The sequence below is a fragment of the Hyperoodon ampullatus genome (genome assembly GCF_949752795.1).
Source record: "Hyperoodon ampullatus genome assembly, chromosome: 14".
NCBI lineage: Eukaryota > Metazoa > Chordata > Mammalia > Artiodactyla > Ziphiidae > Hyperoodon > Hyperoodon ampullatus.
In genome coordinates, this window is record NC_136927.1 from 70,232,317 (window position 1) to 70,249,682 (window position 17,366).

A 17,366-nucleotide genomic window follows, 5' to 3' on the forward strand; every position below is an offset into this window, starting at 1 on the left:
AGTAAAGAGGCACAAGAGACATCCCCTGCCCAAGAGCATCTCAAAGATCAAGGTGGTCCCTGATGAATAAAGCTTACTTATGCACAGTCTTAAAAGAGCCAGAAAGCAGTTTATTTAAAATAAGCACTTTTCCCTCCTGGAATTGTGTGGAATGAGTCTGCCCGTAGAGAATGAGCTTTAAGAATGATGAACTGGCATGCTCCCCTGGCAACTACATTTTACATGCACTCTTTTAGTTGAGAATTAAATATTTGCTTTACTATCATCACTTGCAGTCTAATACTGTCATTTCACAAAGCATGTGCCTGCATTTTTGGATTTCTGCTCTGAAAAACTGTCATGCTCATGTTCATTATGCTTCATTTACTTCACAGCAATAGACGCTATTTTCCTAAAACATGACTGCTCCAGACAGGAGACCTGATGGCACAAACCTCCAGGAATTTAAAATTAAAATCATGATCTGAGGCTCAGAATCTGAAATAATATCACAGGCACAGAGCTTATCCAAGTTGGAGTATATGTCAACCTGGCTCTAATGGATTCCTTTACGAAGCCTTTCTTGGTCTCAGGAATGGAACTTCAGAGGCTCCTTATACACAAAGCATGTGGGAGTCTAGGTGTGGACGAAGAGACAGTGTGAGTCTTCAACTTACTCCATTTTTAACACAAAAACTTACTTTTTTTTTTTTTTACTTAAGTAAAGTTGACTTGCAACATCATATTAGTTTCAGGTGTAAAACAGTGATTCGGTATCTTTATACATTAAGAAATGATCACCACCATGGGTGTACTTTCTATCTGTCACCACACAAAGTTATTCTAATATTACTGACTACATTCCCGATGCAGTACATCACATCCCTGTGATTAATTTATTTTATAACTGGAAGTCTGTACTTCTTAATCCCCTTCACGTATTTCACCCATTTTCCCACCTATCTTATTGTTTTTCTTTTTTCTTTTTTAAAAACTTTACTTTTTATTTATTTTTTTTACAAACTTATTTATTTTATTTATTTATTTTTGGCTGCTTTGGTTCTTTGTTGCTGTGCATGGCTTTCTCTAGTTGCGGTGAGCAGGGGCTACTTTTCGTTGCGGTGAGCGCAATTCTCATTGCGGTGGCTTCTCTTGTTGCGGAGCACGGGTTCTAGGCACGCGGGCTTCAGGAGTTGCAGCACATAGGCTCAGTAGTGGTGGCGCACGGGCTTAGTTGCTCCACGGCACGTGGGACCTTCCCGGACCAGGGCTTGAACCTGTGTCCCCTGCATTGGCAGGCAGGCTCTCAACCACTGCGCCACCAGGGAAGCCCCGGCAGGCAGATTCTTAACCACTGCACCACCAGAGAAGCCCTCTTATTGTTTTTCTGACTTGCATCTTTTGACCTGAATGATAGGTGAGAATAACCCCAGGATTCATGACTTCGGCCATGGTGGAGCACAGGGTCAGATTCTGTCAGAATAAGGGTCAGCAATCTGCAGCCTGTAGATTGTTTTTGTGTGGCCCTTAAGCTAAGAATGGTTTTTAAAGGGAAGAAGAAGAGGAGGAGGAGGAAGGAAGCGAGGGGCAGGAGGGGGTGAAAGAGAAGGAGGTGAAGAAGATGTGACTCTACTGGCCCCCAGGCCTAAGATATTTACTGTCTGGTCCTTTACAGAAAACTGGGACACAGCCCAGGAGAGCAGCACCTCGGTTCAGGAGGGATGGACAGACACCTATGACTGGCAATAGTGAAAATTCAAACCACTCTCTTAGGCCCCTAATACCGGGGAAGGACCTGAGAAAGGCAGAGGGGCAGGGGTTCATTTTCTGAATGCACTTCTTTCTTACTAGAATAGTGGTCATAGCTGACATTACCAAGAACTACGTGTTACTGTGCAAAACCCTTTACACGGCTTATCTCCTTTGGTCATCAGCACTGCTTTCCCAGGTAGAAAGTATTACTATCCTTATTTTACAGAGGCAGAAAACAAGCCCTAGAAAGTTCTGTAACTTGCCAAGGTCACATGGCTACCAAGGGGCAGAGCTGGGTTTCGAACACAGCAGTCTGATGAGAACCTATACTGTAACCACTGAGCTGCCCAAAACAGAACAAAAAGAGAGACCCGGCTGAAAATCTGATCTAGAGAGTGCAACATATTTAGTATTGAAGAACACTAGTTTAATCTCTCTTCTTTGCCCATGTAATATCAGTGAAGAGAAGGAACTTCAAGCTGATCTACTGTACCATTCTGAAGTGACACTTAAATATGCCAAAGCAGCCTTTCCCACTATTTAGGTAGTTAAAAAGCAAGCAAACACCAACAACCAGGCCTTCCATTCTTCCTGCCATAGAGAACGTTTTTGGGTATTCTTAGAGTACCCGTGAAGACCCTTAGAATGCTGAAAGTTGTAATTATAGACACTTCTAGACTGAGAAATGCTGTACAGCCTATGAGGTGTGGGGTCAGGCGCCAGGGCTACCACGCTCCTTATTACGACAGATGTGTGGCTGCCGTGGGCACCGAATCCACAGGGTTAGCTCCGGGCTTGGTGTGAGGAAGGCACACCCGCCATGCAGGCTTCCTTTCCACCCCCCCTAACAGTTTCTGTTGGCCTGAGGCAAACCCTCAAGTAAGGAAAGATTCTGGAAGCCGTAAGTGCCTTTCTGTCTCCTGCCCTCTCTTGATGGCAGGTCCCCTCTCTATCACTGACAGAAAGGAGAAGACCTGGCTTAGCAGCAGCCAAAGTGAAAAAGATGTCATAATCTTGTGGTCGCATAACCAATTTAATGTGAGTCTGACAGACCGGTATCGCAGGGAGCACATGGAAAGCCCTGCCTCTGAAGTCTGCACGTGAACATGTAGTATCCTAGTTTCTGCCTCTGTGAATCAATCTGAAAGAAATATTCATCTCAGAAGAAGTATGAATCAATCATTTCGAAGTGCAGGGTCCCAGAGAGTGCTGACAAGTAAGACTGTCAAAGCAAGGGCAACGGATTAGTTCCAACCTGCAGTTTCTCCATCTTGAGCACGCCTGTGTTTGGAGTCTGACAGTCCACTGCTCTCTGGTCTTGGGCAAGTTGTTTTGACCTCTCTCAAGCTCATTTCTTCATTTGCAAAATGCAGATAATAGTACTTTACGGGTGATTGTGGGGCACAAATGAGTTGTTTATGCAAAGTGTTTAACCAAATGCTGGCACAAAGCAAATGCCTGACATACGGCAGCTGGCACCAAGGAGATACCCACTTACAGGCCCAACTGCTAGAGGATCCTTCAGCATTTCTATCTTTCAGTTGAAGTGTGTTGTCTAAGGATAGCTTCATGACACAGTGGAAAACAGCAGCAATAACAACAAAAGTCTACAGGTAAGTAAATGGCCAGATACTATACTGAGTACTTCACATGCGTTTTTCATTTATTCATTCTAAATGACTAAATGACCCTTTTTAGACAGAAGGAAATTGTAGAATGAGAGGTTGATAATCTTATCTAATACTACATATAGTTATTAAGTGGTGAAGATGGAATTCAAACCTAGAAGGCCTGACCCCAGACGAGGAGCTCTAACCATTGGGCTGTATTGCCTCTGGTGGCTGAAGACACACCTGGTTGAATCAAATGCACTGTCAGTCACTAAGAGTAACTTAGTTTCCCGCGTGGCACTTCTGCGCCGAGGATGCAGGGCTGTTTCCTGATCTGAGAACAGCAGATCCCCCTTGCCTGTGGCTGTTCCTCCAGGCCCGGCTGCCTTCCCTCTTTGGTCTGGGTGTGGATGCAGGCAGTGGCGTGGCAGCACAGACCTGCAGACCCAGGGAATTTCCTCTAAGCCCTTACAAAACTCCAGGGCCAAAAGAGCGGTGATGAGCTGCCTTCCTACATTTGTTTGCCAGGAATTGTGCTGGGTTCAGGAGCTCTGACAGTGGGAAGGATGGAGTCCTTATCCTTCTAGAGCCCACATTCTGGCCATTACAAGAGACATAAATACTGGCCATGCAGTGTGATGAGTGCTCCTAAACACAGTGGGAAAACCAGAAAGGGTCACCAACTCTGCATGGCCCAAATCAGGTAAGGGAAAGACATCTGAGAGGTGACTTTTGAGCTTCAGATTGAAGGACACAGGAGTTCGCCAGGAGGAGAATATAAGAACTCTTTGTGTAGAGGTAACAGGATGCACGAAGGCGCAGTTAAAAAAAATCCCACAGCAGTTTTCATTTTGTAGAAAAATCAAGCATCCTACTACCTTCATAAATTTCATGTAGAAAGTAGATACACATCAAATGTCATTAACACAAAATTCAAGGATTTTATAATGGAAAGACTGCAGGATTGAGAAAAAGATGTGAGCAGGCAGACACTGCTCTTGACGAATATGACTTTTTTTGCAGCTCATTAAAACTATCTGAGCTTCCCCTGTCTAGAATGGGGATAAGAACAATGCCTAACTGAAGGGGAAACGTGCTTTGTAAGCGTGGAAGTACTCCATCTACATTCAAATATCACTATTTGAGTTCAGAGACCCCTCAAACTCTCAACTCATAAGAATAAAGTCATGGTTCAGTTCCTCATTGAACTTTTCTTATAGTGGGATTTGACCATTTTAGGCATTAAGTTTCCCTGCAGGAGTTTCTTCCTAGTTCACTGTGCATATGACCTCACCCTCCTTTTACAGAGAGCACCTGCTGTAGGAAGTGCTGCAGAGCGAGGACAAGACTGCTGGTTAGAACACAAGGACTACACCAGGCAGAGCTGGGCCGCTACTTATTACTATCTCAGTTAAAGGAGATGGTAACCTCCCTGCATACTAGGTTTGATAGAGAACGATTTCCTTTACCATTCTAGGCTCTAGACCATCCCAAACACAAGTAAACTTTTTGACTAACTGCTTTAGAAGGCATGTCCACTGACTCTAGCTGCAACTGTTTACCAATCAAAAGCTCTACTGGTATTAAATAGAAAGGGTGGGGGAAGGGAGTAGACTAATCATCTCACATGTCCCTCTAACATTCTGTGGTTCTCCAACTGCCACGTTTGAAGAGGACAACAGCACAGTGAGTTCTGGAAGGCACAAGAGCAGCAAGGGGTCTGGAGACAACATGATATGAAGAAAGAAAGAGGAATTAGGGATACTTCACCTGAAAAGAGACTAAAAGAGATTACGGTAGCTAATTGGTCTCAAAATTTTTTAGTCTTATTGGAGAGGAAAGTAAGAACAGTTTTGCTCTTTGCAGGACCAGAAGAAAACTAGACAGAGTCCATGGAACCAACTGGGAGTCAGATTTCTGGGTCAGAATAAGGAAATACCACCCAACAATGAAATGGGCTTCCTTGGAAGATAGCACATTCCCCCTTTCCCTTCATGGATTCCTGGAAGCACCTACACCTGCCTGGAATGACCCCACAGTGATGTTGTAGAAGGGATGGAACACCATCCCACAGACCATGCAGACATGCGTTAGGGTCCTTGCAATGCTGAGATTCTCCCATCTACCAACCAGGCCCCCTCCTATGCCCAGGTCTGTTTAATTCAGATGAATTAACTTAGTGATGGATGATACGCTCTTTGGGCTTCCTTAACCTGCTGATCTGCCTGAGAACAGAACTGGGAGAAGGAAACACCCAACCAGTGTCTTCAGTACAAGGGCCGGGGTGGGGGGAGCAGGCTTGGTTCAGATGTTGGCTGTTCCTCTACATTTGTTATTCTAGCACATGGACTAGAAGTCACTCTTAATCTGTTTATAATCTGTTCACCTCAAAATTTGGGAGAAGGCACTCCCCATTCCTTCTGCTTTTGATTATATTCTATAGCCCAGGTTTTAGGGATCTGAAGAGCAAAATAAATAATACAGGCATTACTTTCATAAATGAATTTTAAAAAAAGTAGTTCCAGAGGAGTTTAACCATACTATAAGGGAACTTGAGTTATTTTACCAATTCTGCCACAACTCCCACTTCAGTGCCCAGATCTCTCCAAGACTGAAGTAAGCATGAGTTAAGCATGTGAACTTTACTATGAACAGCTTTGAGAGCTGGGTCTGGCCTGCGGTTGGTCTGGGGGCTGCCTTTTCATAGAGGGTGCTGCTGGGAGAAGGGGTGTGTATGTACAGCTAAAACACTTCCTACTCTCTTGACTATGAAAAGAATATTTGATCAGAAAAAAAAAAGCCAGAATATCTAGAGAATATCTAGTCTGAACTCTATCATCTAGTAGCTGTGAGAATCTGGCAAAGTCCTTTAACGTCCTGGGCCTGAATTTCCCCAGCTCTCAAATGAGGGCAATAATACCTGAAGCTCTTACTTCACATGGCTGAGGTGAGGATCAACTGAAACAAATGGGAAAAGTGCTTTGGAAAGAGTAAAGCTCCATATGAATTTAAGGTACTATTTTCATTTCTTTGGTACTCAAGTTATTTCCATGGGAAAACACATCCCACACTCCAGACAAAGGAAGTAACTGTAGAAGCTAGGCAGAGCTTCTACCAGAATGGCAGAGCACAGATTTTAATTGTCAAGACCAAACCCAACTTCCTTCAGGTCCAGGGTCTGAAGCTTCATGCTGACTTGCTTCAATCCACTGCTTCGCAAACCTCAAGGAGATATGGAAACATATCTTCAAAAAATAATTATTTCTTACTTTGGGAAAGTGATGTCATTGTTACTGTTACAGGAATCAGAGCTGATGGAAACCAAAGTAAATACCATTCTCCAAACTAGAACCAAAAGAAGAGAATTGAAAACTTTTGGTTGGTGATCAGGAGGAGCAGAAAGATTATTCTGGTAATGGAGTCAGGCGAGGACAATGCTACAGTAACCTCTGGGATACAGAACCCATGAAATTCTAACAGATTTATTTGCTCCACTGAAAGCCAGAGAAAATGTGGTCAAATAGTGCTGGGGCCCTAGTAAGGTTTTGGTCTGCTTATGCAAAGCCCTAGAAACTCATCTGTAAAATGCAATATAGACTTCTGCTTCTGGGAAGATGCATATTTCCCTATTCCACACAACATTTACAACTAAAACCCCTGGACATTATATATAAAACAAACCTAAGAAAACTCTGAAAGGTGAAGAGAAGGCAGACCAACCAGGGACTTTGGGACACATGGGATGACACAGTGGTGAGCTTCCTGGGTTTTCTTTTTTGCCTTATATATCCTAGATCTGGAGGTAAAGAAGCTGGCTACCTGGAAATGACAAAGGGTACAGACAAAAAAAGCCCCAACAAAAGCCTGCTCTCTCTAGTGAAGGACTAGGAAAAGGGCAAGCTAGGAATGGACAAAATGTTAAGACAAGATGTGCTACACTTCAGCTCAACAACACAGAAAAAACTTCTGCTCACCACATCCATGCTGGCAAAGGCTGAGTGGGCCTCTAGAGTCTAAAAGTGGACTCTAGACTTCCACCTTTGCCAGGCTGTAACAGGGCACCCCATTCCCCTGCTGGGTGGTGTCAAGAAGCCAAGTAGGGAGCTGGGACTTTTATCCCTGCTAGGTGGTAGTAAGGTCCCCAACACCCATGGTGTCAGCAAAGACCATATGGAGATCTAAACTTCCATTTCTGCCCAACAGTAATGAGAAACACCCCCGCCTTGGGTATCTTCAGGGGCTGACTGCGAACATTAACTTCTACTCCCACCAGGCAGTAAAAAGGTGGTGTACTCTGCCACCCACCCTGTCCCGTTCCCCTGCAACAGAGGTGTCAGAGGCAATCAGTTACAACAGAAGTTTTAAATAAGATCCCGAGTTTCACAATGTAATACCCCAAATGTCCAGGTTTCAATCAAAAATCACTTATCACATCAAGAACCAGGAAGATCTCCAACTGAATGGGAAAAGACAATCAATAGACGCTAACACTGAAATGACAGAGATCTTAGAATTATCTGACATAAGAATTTAAAGCAGTCCTCAATGAGGAATTCTGAACATACTTGCCACAAATGATAACACAAAATCTCAGCAAAGAAAAAGAAGATCTCAGCAAAGAAACAGAGATACAAAGAAGAACCAAAGGGAAATTTTGGATTTGAAAAATACAATAATGAAATGAACCAGACCAAACAAAAACAAACACAATGGATAGGCTCAACAGTGAATGGAGGAGAAAGAGAAAAGAATCAGTGAGCTCTAAGAGAGAAAAATATAAAGTACCCAGTGTGACCAACAGAGAGAAACAGATTAAAAAAAACATTAAACAGGGAATTCCCTGGTGGTCCAGTGGTTAGGACTTGGCACTTCCACTGCTGTGGCCCAGGTCCGGTCCCCAGTCGGGGAACTATGATCCCGCCAACCGTGAGGCACAGCCAAAAAAAAAAAAAATTAAACAGAACCTCAGGGACCAGTGGGAATATAACAAAAGATTTAACATTCATACCATCAGAGTTCCGGAAGGAGAGGAAAAAGGACTTCAAGAAATAATGGCTGAAAACTCCCCAAATCTGGTGAAAGACACAAACCAACAGATTCAAGAAGATGATAAACACCAAACAGGATAAACTCAAAGAAATCCACACACACACAAATCACAGTTAAGCTTCTGAAAACTAAAGAAAGAAAAAAAAAAATCCTGAAAGCAGCAACAGAGAAAAGACACCTTACCTAAGGGGAAAAACAACTTGAGTGACAGAAGATTTCTCATCAGAAACCAGGGAGGCCAGAAGGAAGTGGCACAACATTTTTCAAGAGCTGAAAGAAAAGAACTGTCAACCCAGAATCCTATATCCAGTGAAAATATCCTTCAGGAATGAAGGGGATATTAAGATATTCTCAGATGAAGGAAAAGTAAAAGAACTGTCACCAGCAGATCTATCCTAAAAGAACAGCTAATGGAATTTCTGTCAACAGAAAGAAGAAATCTTGGGACACCAGGAAGAACAAAGTAAATAAAAATATGGGTAAATACAGTAGATGTTCCTTATCCTCTTGAATCTTCTCAATTATATTTCAGAATTGCAGCAAAAATTATAACATTGTCTGATATGAGTCTAAATGTATGTAGAAGAAATATTTAAGACAATTATATTATAAAGGGGCAAAACTAGAAGTAAGGACACTATACTTCACTTGAACTGGTAAAATGATGATACCAGTGGACTGTGATATATTATGTATATGTAATGAAATATCTAGAATAACCACTAAGAAACTTAAAAAAAACAAAACATACCCAACATAGATAAATCAAAAAGGGGATCAGAAAGAAGTTTCAAATAACCCACAAGAAGTCAGGAAGAAGAAAATAGAAAATAAAAAAATGGAGAAAACAAAATGTCAGACTTAAGGCTTAATGCATCAATAATTACATTAAATGTAAGTGGCTGAATACACCAACTATAAGACAGGGTGCATTAAAAAATATAACCTGACTAAATACTGTCTATAGAAAACTCATTTCAAATAGGCAGGCTGAAAGTAAAAGGACGGAAAAAGGTATATCATGCAAACATTAATCAAAGGAAACCAGGAGTAGCTATATTAATAGCAGATAAAGTACACTTCAGAGCAAAAAAAAAAAAACTATCAGACACAAGCAGGTACATCATATATTGACAGCAGAGTCAACCCACAAAGAAGACATATCCTAAATGTGTATGCACCAGACAACAGAGTTGCTAAACACGTGAGGCAAAAACTGATAGAACTGAAAGGAGAAATACACAAATCCATAATTATAGTTGGAGACTTTAATACTCCTCCCTCAGCAACTAGACAGAAAATCAGCAAGAATACAGAAGAACTCAACACTATCAACTCACAGGACTGAGTTGACATTTATGCAGCACTCTGCCCAACAACAGCAAAATACACATATTTTTCAAGTGCCCATGCAACATACACCAAGAGAGACCATATCCTGGGCCACAAAAATAACTTAACAAATTTAAAACCACTGAAACAATAGAGTGTATTCTCTGAGCACAATGGAATCAAACTAGAAATAAAAACCAGAAAGATTATAGGACAATCTCCAAATACTTGGAAATTAAATAACACATGTCTGATAATCCATGGGCCAAAGAAAAAGTCTCAAGGGAAAAAAAAATTAATTGAATGAAAATGAAAATACAACAAATTTTACTATTTATAATAGTAAAAATCGTGGGACCTAGGTAAAGTAATGTTGAGAGGGAAATTTACAGCACTGAATGCATACATTAAATAAGCCCAAAAGTCTCAAATCAGTAATCTAAGCTCCCACCCCAAATATCTAGAAAAAGAGGAAATTAGAACAGAGGGGCTTCCCTGGTGGCACAGTGGTTAAGAATCCACCTGCCAATGCAGGGGACACAGGTTCGAGCCCCGGTCTGGGAAGATCCCACATGCCGTGGAGCAACTAAGCCTGTGTGCCACAACTACTGAGCCCATATGCCATAACTACTGAAGCCTGTGTGCCTAGAGTCTGTGCTCTGCAACAAGAAGCCACTGCAATAAGAAGCCATGCACCGCAATGAAGAGTAGCCCCCACTCGCTGCAACTAGAGAAAGCCCGTGTGCAGCAACGAAGACCCAACGCAGCAAAAAACAAAACAAAACGAAACAAAAAAAAACCCACAACACAAAACCGGAATGAAAAGAATAATAAGGAGCAGAAATCAATGAAATTTAATATAGAAAACAGAGAAAAATCAATGAAACAAAGTTCCAATTCTTTAAAAAGATAAAGTAGACAAATTTCTAGCAAGAATAATAAGAAAAAAAGAAGACACAAATTATTAATATAAGGAATGAAACAGGGAATAGCATTATAAATTCTGCAGACATCAAAAGGATAACAAGATGATACCTCACTGTAGTTCTGATTTGCTTTTCTCTAATAATTAGTGATGCTGAGCATCTCACACCAGTCAGAATGGCCATCATCAAAAAATCTACAAAGAGTAAATGCTGGAGAGGGTGTGGTGAAAGGAAACCCTCCTAAACTGTTGCTGGGAATGTAAATTGATACAGCCACTATGGAGAACAGTATGGAGGTTCCTCAAAAAACTAAAAACAGAACTACCATATGACCCAGGAATTCCACACCTGGGCATATACCCAGAGAAAATTATAATTAAAAAAGATAAACGCACCCCAATGTTCCTTGCAACACTATTTACAACAGCCAGGACATGGAAGCAACCTAAATGTCCATCTACAGAGGAATTATCTGGATAAAGAAGATGTGGTACATATATACAATCGAATATTACTCAGCCATAAAAAGGAATGAAATAGTGCCGTTTGCAGAGATGTGGATAGACCTAGAGACTGTCATACAAAAGGAAGTAAGTCAGAAAGAGAAAAACAAACATTGTATATTAATGCTTATATGTGGAATCTAGAAAAAGGGTACAGATTAACTTATCTGCAAAGCAGAAATAGAGACACACATGTAGAGAACAAACTTATGGATACCAAGGGTGGAGAAGGGAGGGGTAGGATGAATTGGGAGGTTGGGATTGACACATATACACTACTATGTATATAACAGATAACTAATGAGAACGTACTGTATAGCACAGGGAACTCTACTCATTGCTCTGTGGTGACCTAAATGTGAAGAAAATCTAAAGAAGAGGGGATATATGTATACGTATGAATTTTTCATAGTTTTCCTCCTTTCCATATTTGACTGAATCATGTCAAAAGAACTCAGGAGCCAACTTGAGTAGTTTTCCATAGGCCATATTTGAACAGCATTAAGAAACAGGGACTTCCCTGGTGGCGCAGTGGTTAAGAATCCGCCTATCAATGCAGGGGACACGGGTTTGAGCCCTGGTCCAGGAAGATCCCACATGCCGCGGAACAGCTAAGCCTGTGTGCCACAACTACTGAGCCTGCGTGCCACAACTACTGAGGCCCGCGTGCCTAGAGCCTGTGCTCTGCAACAAAGAGAAGCTACCACAATGAGAAGCCCGCGCACCGCAACAAAGAGTAGCCCCTGCTCGCCGCAACTAGAGAAAGCCCGCGCGCAGCAACGAAGATCTAACGCAGCCAATAAATAAATAAATAATAAATAAATAAAAATTAGTGACAACACCAAAAGCCAGTGAAGATGAGGAGAAAATGGATCATTCATACATCACTGGTGGGAATGTAAAATGGTACAGCCACTCTAGAAAACAGCTTGTCAGTTTCTTGAAAATACTAAACATATAACCACTACATGACTCAGCAATTATATTCCGGGACATTTACCCCAGAGAAATGGAAATGTAAGTTCACACAAAATCTGTATGCAGATGTTTACAGAGGTACTTGCAATAGTGAAAAACTGGAAACAACCCAGATGTTTTTCAATGGATGAAGGGAGAAGTACTACTCGGTGATAAAAAGGAATGAATTATCATTACACACAACAATCTGGATCAATCTACAGGGAATTATGTTGAGTGACAAAAGCCAAGCCCCAAAGGTTACATACTGTATGACTCCATTTATATAATATTCTTAACATGACAAAACTACAAAAGTGGAGAATAGGTTAGTGGTTGCTAGGGATTAAAAAGGAGGTGAAGGTAGGAGGGATGTAGATGTGGCTATAAAAGGGCAACATGATGGATCTCTGTGGTCATGGAAATATCCTATATCTTGATTCTGTCAATGTCAGCATCCTGCCTGTGATATTGTATCATAGTTTTGCAAGATGTCCCCCTGGTGGGAAACTGGATAAAAGGTACATGGGATCACCCTGTATTGTATCTTACAATTCCATCTAAAATCTACAGTCACCTCAAAAGCAAAAGTTTCATTAGAATAAAAGGGCAACGCAGTCTGTGAGTTGACAATTTTTACAATAAAATGTTGGGGAAAATGCAATGCAACTGCAGCAATGCAGTCAAGTTCCCAAAGACCAATATACCAAGATGGGGATTTCTCTCTTGATATTAAAGATAGTGTGGATTACAAACACAGCACATTTGACTCACCATTTGTTTCTGGAGGCCATCTACTTTGTCTTCTGTATTGTCTTCTTTATCTGTGTTGCCTCTAAATAAAATTTTAAAAAAATAAAAAGCATCACACACCACCTAGGAGCTATTTTGCAACTAGGATGCTTGCATGAAAATCCCCCAGAATCACTGACCAAAGAGAGTATTAGTAGATCCCTTTCCCCACAGGCCTCAAAATCTTGGTTTTTCCAGTGTTACAACTTCTACGAGCAATGATTTCCACTCAAATGAGACTTTAGCACGAGACTCATGATCTACTCAGGCAAGTTCAGAGGCCGGCTATTCAACAATGATGCTATCTTTAAAAAGGTAATTACTGCCCATCAAGAACTGTCTGAATAAGCGGCTTTGATAAAAGAACAGTCTAGAGGCTGACAGCCATGCAAACTAAGAGTCCTGATGTGCCGACCCCCAGATCCCACAGTAGGATGCCATGGATAGAGAATCGCTCCTCACATTTAGCAGCCGTCACTTCCTTGAAAGGGAGCTCTGCTGTGCCTGCTGAGGAAGGACGCTGCCCTCCGGACCATCAGCTGCTCGCCCCTAGATCAGCTGCCTAATGTCCTCTCCCTTGTGAGCTTAACTACTGCTGATGCCTACCTGTTTTTCACGATCCCTGGTAAAATCAACTTTGAAGGATTCCTGTCTCAAATATTCTTCTCTCTGTTGTTCAGGTCCTGGGGGCAGAAGGAGCCTCCTACCTTCATTGCTTAACCACAGAAAGAACAGCCCCCCCACCCAAAGATATAAGCTGTAAGCCACATTCGGGTACCTCCCCCAGGTGGTGTTTTCCCTGACCCCGTGTGCCCAACGTTAACACCACTGGTCCTTCGGGCATTTGTTAGTATCTCTCTGAATGCATCTTTATTATCTTTGGGGCAGAGAACGTTATGATAGCTAGGGTGTTCACCAGCAGCTAAGGACAGATGGAAAATGTATTTCAGTCTTTTCTCAGCCTTAGCACATGGCTAGGGGGCCTGGCATTGTGTACCCTCGTGTCCAGGCTTGCCCGTGGCCCTAGGAAATGCTACTTTTGGGGGGAAGATCAGGCCAAAAGCTTACCAAACACAAGCTAAGGGATATATGCGATGTTTTCCAAATATATATATATATATATATATATATATATATATATATATATGAAAACCACAGCTTTTCTCTATTTAGCTTTCCTATGAATTTACACATTTTGGAGTTTGCCCAAAGTAATTAAAACTCGACAAAGGGGACGCTTTCATACTTTTTTTGCACATAACCCAGTGATAAAACCTGAATGCCATGGCCATCAAGCAGTGGCTCCTAAGTCCACCTTACTCATGGACCATGAAATCTTTAAATAACACTGGAATTTCATCTGAGGCACTTCAAGGTCAGGAAGCCTGAACTTGCTGTACCGCTTCTTAACTTTCTGCCAAGTATGAGAAGTTATGAGAAGTCTGAATTCTTCCTTGAGAATCCTCTGGCCAGACGAGCCTGATTAAGGAGTAGGAAGGATGGGGGGCAGCTTGGGAACTCAGGAAGGACAGGAACTGGTATTTGGTTCAAAGTGTTTGGGATTCAAGCGAAAAGCCTGAGGCATCGTAGGATGTAACCAAAGCAGCAATTCTGGAAGGCAGTTCAGGTTTAAGGGAGATGCCAGACCGTGAGGAAGAGACTATTATAGAGTGCTGGATGTATGCGGTCACAGATTCGTGGCGCGACAAGTCACACTGTGGTTGGCCCATGAAGCTTCTCACCTTTCGGGAATGTCTGAGGTCCCATCTGTAACACCCTGCTCTGCAGAAAGGGACTTCTCGTCTGGCATCCCAACCTTCTCCAGGAAGCAAAGTGCTGGGTCTGCTCTCATGGCATTGTACCTCTCGTAACCTGATCAGGGGTAACGAGGAACAAAGAGGTCATGTCAGAACTCACAAGATCTGCCTTGCGCCCTAGACAGTCATTTTATTTCCCTTATTAAATAAAACGCAAAACGAACAAAAAAATACTGATGTAAAAATAACCGGATCCTGTAAGATTTCCTGTCAGGGGAAGATCCTTGCGCTAAAGTGGACCCCTTTGAGGAAGTAGTGCTTGCCCCAAAATGAAAGCTGATGTAAATATTCTGTGTCCGTGAAGACACACAAGATACAGATACAATTCCCACTTGTTTGTGTCTCCTGGACAGCAAGGGAATCAGGCAAGCTGGTTTTGCAATTTCTTCCCCTCACCAACCCTCCAACTCTGGACACCCTATTATCTTGTCATCTCATGAACAGGCCTTGTTTTGTTATGGTCCAATTTTATCCCATGTGTTAGAAGCGGAAGCTGAGCAAAGTAATGGATGCAAAGGATGAAATACAAAGAGGACTACTGTGACTGTCGATTGGATTAAAACAGACCTGTTCCCTCTATATTCACAAACTCAATATGAAATCCTAATCTACTGGCCAGGGCTTTGGAACTGCCTCTCACCATATCCCCAGAGTCAAAAACAGATGGAGGATTTCTGATCCAGAATAGAGGCCTCAGACAGAAGGCAAAACAATGAAAAATATCCCTTTTAATTTGATGATGCCATGCACGACAATTTGTTATTTTATTGAATCTAATGTAATCCTATAATGAGACAGGAATATTTGGTCACAGCTATTGTCATATCGAACTATTTTGGGGGAAACTCCTTCATGATCATCAAAACCCTTTCCATGTTGCCCCTAAGTAAGTCAATTTCTAGCTCTGTAGTATGTACAGAGAGATCCCATCACAGGTGATGTAAGATGCTGTACCTAAAATGAGTACCGGCTGGGCTGCTAGTAACAGATTTGATTTTACTCTGTTGGGTATTTCCCTTCTATATTGGTTTTTGTTCTGATATCACTGTTAATGCTGTTCTAGCCCTCATGTGTAGGCAGCACCTGGTACTTTTTATCTGAGGAGCTGCAGGTGCTTTATCTTTTAATTCAAAGTGACATTTCTGCCATCTCCATGACAGGTGCTGCCTGCACGAGGCATATGGCAGGAGAAACTGGGGCCTTATGTTCTTCTTTATTCACTTATTCCTTAGGGCAATTGTTTGATTACTGTAAGCCTCTCTCATGAGACTGTGGGCTCCCCAGGGACAGAAGCTGTATCCGTTTTTACTCATCATTATACATTCAGTACCTAGCACAGGGCCTGGCACTGTACACACTCAACAAACCGCTGACTGGATGTGTCAGTTTGGCCCAGACTCTCTTCCAATAATCACTGTAGGAAGAACCATCCTCACCCTCTCCCCATGGTCTGCCTCAGCTCACATCACAACAGAAATGCCCTCCATGCTCCTGCTGTCTTGAGGACGTGCCTGCCATCGTCTCTACCTGCCCCCTCCCCTCCCCAGGAAAAGAGGGATGCTTTATCTCATAGCTGAGATGGTGAAAGCTTCCTCCTCTGACCCTTTACCATGGAGGGAGGTTGACTGTCCATGAGGGTCCTGCCCTCACGCATGCTGTGCTGGACAGGGCTTGAAGCAGGCCGGTCCCTCAGATGCCTACTGCCTGGGTGAGTCTCTGCTCTGCAGACTTCTTCTTGTCATGTGCAGGCCTGAAGTCTAGACAAACTCGGTATTTCTATTTCTCAACCAGCTATGAAGCTGGAGACGAGGAAGAGTGATTGACCCAGTTCCCTAGAAAACCCTAACAACTGTCCTGAACAGACAGTATAGTAGGAGCTGTAATAGCAACATAAAGACATAAATAGAGCAACAGGCGGCGTAGGCTGCTTGCCTCTCTCCACTTAGTCTAGAAGTTCCTCTATAAGAATATGAACAGAAATACTAAAATCCATAGCCTGATGAGTATTTCATAAATCCAGGCTGCCCTAGACAGGCGGCCGCCATTTCTTAATGGGATCAAGAGCGGTCAACAGCATCATTCGGAGCAGATTTGCTGCAGGGTCCTTCTTGCTGTAAGCGGAAGCTCCAGCCAGTTCTTCCACGGTGGTAAGCTCGGAGATGGAACCGGGGCTTTGGTCTTCCGATCTAAGCAGGGTCGTCGCAGGCTATGTCTGGGGTGGGGTAGAAGATCCACAAAACCTTGGACGACGAACAGCTGTGTATTTCTTAACAAAGAAAATAGCTGCAGCTCTACAGCTCATACTATGTCTCCAGGGCCTGGAGGCAAGGCAGAGAGAGCTCCTGATAGAACCTTGAAAAGTAAACGCCAGACAGCTTGGCTCTCTGAAAATACACATCTCCATCGGCTGCCGGGTATCTGGGAGTTTGTCACCTGGTAAGACACGTTGTGTGGGTTTGGTTATCCTGTGGAGAGGGCTGTTTCGTGGGGTGATGAGGTGTGTTACCCAGGTGAGGACAGGTCTAAGCCTAGGCTCACAGAATGTCTGCTGGGTGCTGAGCAGCACCCCGCCAGGAGCAGGATCTGATCTGGACTACGCAAGACACCAAGGAGGATGGGCCCACGGAGCCAAGCATCGGCATCGGTCCA

The 17,366-nt window shown here is 42.8% G+C and overlaps 1 protein-coding gene across 1 annotated transcript in view; it reads right to left on the minus strand.

Annotated features, from left to right (window-relative positions):
• The window catches only part of CHD6 (chromodomain helicase DNA binding protein 6), a gene marked incomplete at its 3' end in the record, with an annotated part of 225,047 nt that overhangs the window by 20,048 nt on the left and 187,633 nt on the right, over window positions 1–17,366 (minus strand). The window contains exons 26-27 of the mRNA XM_079719317.1: window positions 14,643–14,772; window positions 12,883–12,943 (exon numbers count right to left, since the gene is read on the minus strand). Of these exons, the coding sequence (XP_079575443.1) occupies window positions 12,883–12,943; window positions 14,643–14,772 (191 nt within the window). The remainder of the gene's footprint in view (window positions 1–12,882; window positions 12,944–14,642; window positions 14,773–17,366) is intronic.